Source organism: Salvia splendens, chromosome 3, assembly GCF_004379255.2.
Source record: "Salvia splendens isolate huo1 chromosome 3, SspV2, whole genome shotgun sequence".
Taxonomy (NCBI): domain Eukaryota; kingdom Viridiplantae; phylum Streptophyta; class Magnoliopsida; order Lamiales; family Lamiaceae; genus Salvia; species Salvia splendens.
In genome coordinates, this window is record NC_056034.1 from 43526848 (window position 1) to 43534875 (window position 8028).

At 33.5% G+C, this 8028-nt stretch overlaps 1 protein-coding gene across 1 annotated transcript; it reads left to right on the forward strand.

The window, feature by feature from the left end:
* Window positions 1-6930: 6930 nt before the first annotated feature.
* Window positions 6931-7811, forward strand: LOC121793661 (pectinesterase inhibitor 3-like). Its single transcript, XM_042191701.1, has one exon. It carries the CDS (start codon window positions 7061-7063, stop codon window positions 7616-7618), a length of 558 nt encoding a protein of 185 aa, XP_042047635.1. The 5' UTR covers window positions 6931-7060; the 3' UTR covers window positions 7619-7811.
* The last annotated feature ends 217 nt before the right edge of the window (window positions 7812-8028 follow it).

Consider the following 8028-nt stretch of genomic DNA (forward strand, 5'->3'; position numbering starts at 1 on the left):
CTTATTATGTGTAATAAAAAAAAACTTAACGACGGCAGTTATTGTCGATAATCTGTCTAATAAATTTAATGGCGGTGTTATTCGTCTATAAATCATGCTTTTCTTGTAGTTAATGTTTTGCATGGAGAGCAAGAGGATGATCAAATATTATCATGATTAAAGATTTTGTATTAAGCTTAATTATCACGAAATCCACAATTAGAGTTTAATCTTAGTTATCCTGTGACATATTGCGTATACACTAAAGATTGTTTTATCTTCGTTTGATACTTAAATTGAGAAATACTAGTAATATACTAATGAACTAAAGTTGAAAAACGTTACGACAAACATAAATCATAAAACAATGTTTGTCTTAATTTTTACTATGTGTGAAATGCTGGGGTTTGAAGTCCTTGTACAGCGGAAGACTTGTATAAAATAAATAAATCAGATGTAGGATCTATTTGACAGATTATGAGATTAATCTATTCACATGTTAACACATAATTGCATGCTAGAACGCAAATAATTCATGCTTAAAGAATATAAATCTTAAAACATGAATTCTACGGTTTAGAGTTACCGATTTGATTCTCCAAAGAATCGTCGATTGCTTGCGCCTTCTCCACGATGATCTTCAATACTAGACCACGGATCTTCTAACTAGTTCCCGAACTGTATCTCGATATCAGAGTGAGCTGATCTTATCAAAATACTAAGACTCGAATAAAGAGACAGAACTTTCTCACCGAGGAGGAGCTGAAAAACTCACGGATGAGAAAATTAGAAAATTTCGTCCTCCTTCAAAAAGAGAAGGGACGAAAATTTCATCTTTAAAAATTGTGTTTTCTGTCTCATTTATTCTCCTATTTATATTAAGTTCATATTGGGCCCAGTCAGGGATCTATGGGAGGTTTTGAATATGGGCTCCCCTAATTAGCTTTTTACTAATTAAATTGAACCCACAATTTATTACAAGCTTATATTAGAATATTACGATCAACCACTACAGAAGTAATATTGACCTCCCATCCAAATCCGAAATTACAAGTAATCCGGGTTTCTATTTTGTTTATTATTCCGCGCTTAAGATATAAATGTCCATTAATTAATTAAAGTCTGTTGTGGACTTAATTAATTAACATCTTTTCAATTTCAAGAGTGGACTTAGCAAGAAACACTTATTTTTATTCATGGAAAAATTAAGTTCCAACTGACCAGTTTCCGAATATTAAAACCTTGTTCAAGCTCCTCTTGAGGACATTATCAAACGAGACTCACCTCGCGCACGATTCAACATAATAGCAATCCTAGAACCGCTAGATATTAATCACCACTACCCAATATATCAGGATTATTGGGTTGCGAAAAACCCGCACCTTTTGATAAGTCAAAGTAGTGCATAATCAACACCGTATGCTCAATGCTAACGTATGTAGATTAAGAAATAGTATTTTATCAAGACCTAGTCTTTCAGTAGATAGCATAAAGACATGTCTTGTTGTTAGATCCATTCAGTGCTATACCACACCAACATCATCTTATTTCAATAAGGCTTAGAAATAATCGGACTGACATTGCAACCTTTCGCGATAGGTAGCCAAAACTTATCTAGGTTGTGAAATTGTTCTTTTTCGTTTGCAAAGCATTGCATAGAACCGACAGTAGTTACCTTAAAGTGGACGACGCCTACAACCAGTCTACTAAGCAAAAGACTTAGGCTTTGTTTACTTCTTATGCATTTAAATGTTTATAAAACATCTTATAAACACACAAGCAAACACAATGTAATAATATACTGATTCTATTCGTGCAAACTGCTCAAATAATATTGAATCGGGTTAAAAGTGGATTGTAGAGTTTTCCGTATACAAGCAAGATTTTATTCGCGCGAACTTACTCGAAACATGCTTTTCAGTATACTAAACCTAAAATGCATCCTAAATTGTATCACAAAGATAGTTGTGTCACTAAAATTGCTTAGGTACATTGTACACATATAACATATTAATAAGGATTAGAGAGAAAATTGAAGCATTTGAAATCTAGGCAATACTTGATTGGCAAAATATGGAATAATGGTGTGCTATAACGTGTGATGTTAATAAATTATGAATCGAGTAATGTCTAGATGCGGCGTACCAATAATTAGGGTGTGTATCAGGTAATGTCTATTAGGTAGGAGTAGGAAACATTTAATAGGAGTAAGTTATTTTACTTCACTTACCACATTAATCTACGTTGGACATTGCGAGTATAAACTTTTTTAATAAAAATTGGTCACTAATAGGTCTATATTTACTCATGTAACCGTAACGATTTGAATTCTCAACCGATTGATTGAAGATAAACATAGTATCAATATCTATAAATTTATAAAGGAAGATCAAATAAAAAGTTAACTATGATCAAATTAAATCATGCTATTCAAGGCGACTGCAAAAAAAAATTCAAATTCAGAAGATAGGGCAGAAGTGTCCATCCCAAACCGTAACAAATAGTAATAGCATAAAATAACGTCAAGTCCGCTTATCTCCTTTAAGAGAAATATTCGATCTCGCAACTCATAACATATTCAACTAACGTCTAAACAACGAGACACAATTAACTATTAGACCAACAAATTGCTCACGAAATAAGGAATCAATACATATTTATAAGATTCTAAGGCATGATTATGGCATGATAGGTTACACAAATTTCCACAATGGGCAATGTGAAAGTGAACAGAATTCATACTGAAAAAAGTAGTAGCAGTAGTAGAAGAAGAATATAAATGAGATGGATTTTCTTCTATCTTTGTAGTACAAATAATTAAGTACTTTTATTCATGATTTTCAAATGTCTAAAATGGGTTATTAGAGGGCCCATCTAATGCGGTAGACAGATCCAAAGCCCAAGCTTCAAAATTGAATTAAAATTTGTCTGAAGTAATGTTGGATTGGGCTGGGCCTTTTTATTGAGATTTTTTTCATAGTTTTAGTCCATTAGTAAATCCGTCGAATAAGTATTCTTTCGTAATCAAAGGTATATGTCGATAAATCCGTTGGAAAAGCATATTTTTTTATATTGATATGTATGTTAAACTCCAAATATATTAGTTAAAAATAAACGTTTTACCAACTGAACTATGGAATATAGTAGTTAAAAATAAGCGTTTTACCAACTGAATTGTGGTTGGCCATCGTCGGCTCTACTTCTTTACTTCTTTACTTCTTTATCTATAATTGGTAATTATTTAATCATTTAGAAAAATATATAGAAATTGACCTTTAACTTGACGTCATTCAAATTGAAAATGTGTCGGCAGATTCATGAGTATCTTTGAGATTCTTTGTCAACTTTTGCTTTGTCATCAACTGTTAATGATTTGAGTGGGATCTAATATTTCACCCATCATCAATCTTAAACATTTTACATCCTATCCAATCAATTTATAGGCCTTTTTCCACCTCTCTACTAGTTGTTGTGGACCTAAGCTAGCATTTATTTTTTAGTTGAGAATGGATTGCAATCAAACTATATACGTTTTCTAATAAATTAGTACTCCCTCCGTCCCGGGCTACTCGCTCATTTCCTTTTCGGCTCGGAGATTAAGGAATGAGTGTATAGGAAAGTCAAAAATGACGGCTGTAGGTGAAATTTTTTACTAAAAATGGAAAGAGTGCAAGTAACTTGGGACGCCCAAAAAGGAAATAAGTGCGAGTAGTGCGGGACGGAGGGAGTACATACTCTATTTACTATTGTATGTTGCAATCGAACACAATAACTTACCTAACTAAACAATAATACTTCCGAACCCGAGTAAAGCTTATATGAGTCTAAACTTGTCACGTTTCAGTTTTGAAGTGTACTCCAAATGTCATGTCACAATGTGTGATTTGCAAGCTATTGCACATGATAGTAGTTTTGTCTAATGTACACTAATAAAAGCGATTGCGGACTTTCATGAATACAAAAATGTTACAATCCTCAGTGTACTTATGGATGATAGGCTCTAAATTATTTATGAGATAAGTTAATTTTTTTTAAAATAAAGGAATTTCCACACCAATTATACATATATGAGAGTATGAATGAACATGGGAAATTATCTGGCATATATGTAAAGTATGGACCATTGTGGAATGCACATTATTTTCTATGTTCAAATTAATTGGCGGAGGCTTTTTCTATAAATCAAATGGGACCCTTTGTCCCTATAATTATTTCCCCTTAAACGAATAATATCGTTAAACTCAAATGTGAATGATTTCATGACTTTTGATTGGCTGGAAATCAAGAAAAATAGTACAAACAAAGAAATTAAATGCCTACATAATTGGTTACAGGATGCAGCAATGCATTGTTGTTGTATAATGACAGGCTTGTCACATGGAACTTCCACATTCAAAATTATTTCAATTTACATATATAACCTTCGTAAAACAACAACGTATGATCGATCATAATATGACTAAATAGCACTATTTTTTTCTTCTACCACGTATGTTACAAAATTTTATCAGAATAATATAGCCAGTGATAATTTGTAGATATACTAGTATATAAAGCTATATATATATCCTACAAAATCAGTAGTTATGAACAAAAAATCATGAATATATTATAAAGGGCAATATCTTTTTGTTTCCTTTTTTTCTTAAATATAAGTATATTGTAGAGACAAAACAGAATTACAGAAATATCAAATACTACTACATATTACAGCCTGTATTGCCACTCCTCACGTGACACTTCTACATATGTTCCCATTAAAAATATTTTTTTTCATTTTAACTTTTAATATTTCCAAAAAAAATATCAATTTATTATACACCATAAATTTATTTTTATATATTTATTGGAAATATAAGTTTCGACTTTCGAGTGGGTCTTGGTCCTTTTCAGAAATAAATGAAAATGGCATGTGACAACCAAATTATCTGATTCTGTTGGTTTTTGGTTGATAATTAAGATTAATAAACGTTTATTTTATTTTATTAATTAATGAGGACAAAGTTTTATTTCTTTTTTCGTTACTTGAAACAATAATTTTGATTTGGATATTTTGCTGTTTTAGGATATTGTCATATATTGAGAATTTAAAACCACCATTTTTGTCCTTTTTTGAATTAATTTCAACCAACTAATTAATTTTTATTATACCTTACTTGTGCTATGCAAATTCCTTAATTTGTGTTAAAATAATCCATTTTTTCATTAAGGATGGGAAAATAGGAAAAATTAGTAATAACATTGATTGGTACAACCTATCATGTATGGTTAATATATTACATAGTACAACTGGAAACTGGATAGTGATATAATGCAAACTCTATATATTGTACAAACTCCAAACTATGATCTGGATCGATCGTTAAAATATGTCAACATATGACAAAATAACAACAACAAAAAAATATGAACACAATATTTATAGTTGACATTTTTTATATTTATTATTTCGTCATCAGTTGATATTTTATAACAGTCTAGATTATAGTTTGGAATTTTTACAATATTTAGAATTTGCATTTAGATTACATCCCTAGTACAACATGTGTATATATAAATAAGAAAATTTCTCAATTCACGTTAGATGTGTATTTCTTAATGTGTGAGTTAGGTCTTCACAAAAATAGCTGATGATGTGTACCCATGAAAACAAATAAGTTCTCAAATTTTAGATCAACTTTAAATAAAGAATTTATAAAAGGGGATAGCTTAATTAATGGCTGATAAATCTTGTTGTGGGGAATTTGAAAATCGACAAGTGTTTATAATCTATTGGCTGACAAATTATAGTTGTACTGCTACAGATTGCCCTCTCATGTTTTGCTGCAAATGTGAAAAATCTCATCAGCTCCTTCACATGAAATATTTAATTTACATATCTGCCCAAACTACCAACATTTATTCTATATAATGGCCATAGATTCAATGCATAATTTAAGTTGATTTACTGCCTAAAATGAACGAATAAAGAGATTATTTTTTTCTCTGATAATAGTAACATTGTAATAAGTTTTAAAACCAAAACAAGCCTTTTAAAAATGTAACTAAGCATAGCGTTTTCAGCCAATCTTAAAGGAAAATTGATACGGATTAGATAGGACCAAGACCTATTGCATATAATGATTCAAAAATCCTCATATATGAGTTAGGCAGCTCAAATTTATCTCCATCATTTCCTTTTTCTTCAAAATGAATCACCCATCAAATCAAAATAACAGAGATTTTTTTTTCTTTTAACAATTGTGCTAATTGGATCGATATCTCTCACTAAAATAATAAGAGTTGGGTATGTCATAAAAGTTGTTCAATATGCTAATAATCTAACAACCTCATGTATATAACCTAGACAACTAGATTGTTTCTTTGTCAAAAATTAGGTCCTCCTGACGATTTGAGAGAGTCGACGACCACGGTCACCCCAAACCACCTTACTTAGTAACCACCATTGCCTTAGAATCTGACTTACGGGTAAACTGTTGGGCGAAAATAAGGTTTGGTTAAATTTTTGTTAAGTCCGCAACTTTAAAAAATAGCCAATTAGATTTAATTTGATATTTTTATTAATTATCACAATGACTAGGATTTGAAAAAAAATTTGTGTATGACATTGTAGACAAAATACATTACCCTCTAATCTTAGTAGTAATTCATATTTTTCAAACTTAAATCCATATAATTTCCCGCCAAATCTAAATCATTTGATCAAATTTACTATCAAAATTATAATATAATCCTACTAATCAACTATTTTTTGTAGTTTCAAAATTGACTAATTTCGTGATTTTTCGGGCCATATGTCTCAATCTTAAACACCAAAACTTAACACTAATTAGGAATTGTCTGCCTATTAGTGTGTATATAGTAATGATAGGATTAATCATCACTTTAGACGTGGAGGCCCCAAACCAAATAATTGCCTTATCTCGAAAGATGATTAGTTTAGTTGATCTTAATTAAGCTAATCAGCCACACTTGTATAAAAAACATCCCTTCTGCTCTGCCCATTCCCCTCTTCAATTCACCACCTTCTCTTCTCTCTCTACCAACTCACTGCCCTAAAACAATTGCGCCGCCGAGTAAAATGCCGACGCCTCCTCTCCTCCTCTCTCTCCTCCTCGCACTCCTAATTTCACCAGCAACCGCCTCGCCAAAGCACGATCTGGTGCGGCGCTCGTGCGTCCACGCGAGCTACCCTGACGTGTGCCTCCGCACGCTCTCGTCGTCCTCCTCGTCCGGCGCGGCCGCGACGCCGCGGGATCTGGCGCAGGCGGCGGTGAGGGTGAGCCTGGCGCACGTGCTGAAGGCGTCGGAGTATCTGGCGGCGATGAAGGGGAGCGTCGCGCGGCGGGAGCAGGGCGCACTCAGCGACTGCGTGGAGCAGATGGCGGACACGGTGGACGAGCTGAGGAAGACGATGTCGGCGCTGCGGCAGCTCCGGCGCGGCGGCGGCGTGGAGTTCCGCTGGCAGATGAGCAACGCGGAGACGTGGGTGAGCGCGGCGCTGACGGATGAGGAGACGTGTTTGGACGGATTCAAGGAGATCGACGGCGAGGTGAGGGCGGATGTGAGGAAGAAGGTCACGAATGTGGCGAGGGTTACCAGCAACGCGCTCTATCTCGTCAACCTCCTCGACGATTAGTCGATTGATTAGTCGATTAGTCTCTCTCTCTCTCTCTCTCTCTCTCTCTCTCTCTCTCTCTCTCCTTCTCTCTCTCTGCATATATAATTGAGATCTAGTTTAATTGTTGGTTTTTCTGCGTTTATGTGCATATTGTTGTTGCTCATGAATTTCTCGTGAAACTGCTTATGAATATATATAAATATTTCAGTCATGTATAATACTCTGTTATGCTCTACAGCTTAATTTGGGGAAATGTCGAATTAATTGAAAATTTTCTCGGTGATTTTAGGAAAAAAGTAAACACATTGTTAATGACTTATCTAAAGAAAAATGTGGCAATGCTATTGGTGTGTTGTGAAAATTTGGGGTATTCAAATTTTGAATAAAAACCACCAATAACATTAATTGGTATTTTTCTGTGCGAATCT

Coding starts and splice junctions, on each gene's coding strand:
- LOC121793661 (XM_042191701.1), top strand. CDS start 7,061: ATGCCGACGCCTCCTCTCCTCCTCTCTCTCCTCCTCGCACTCCTAATT.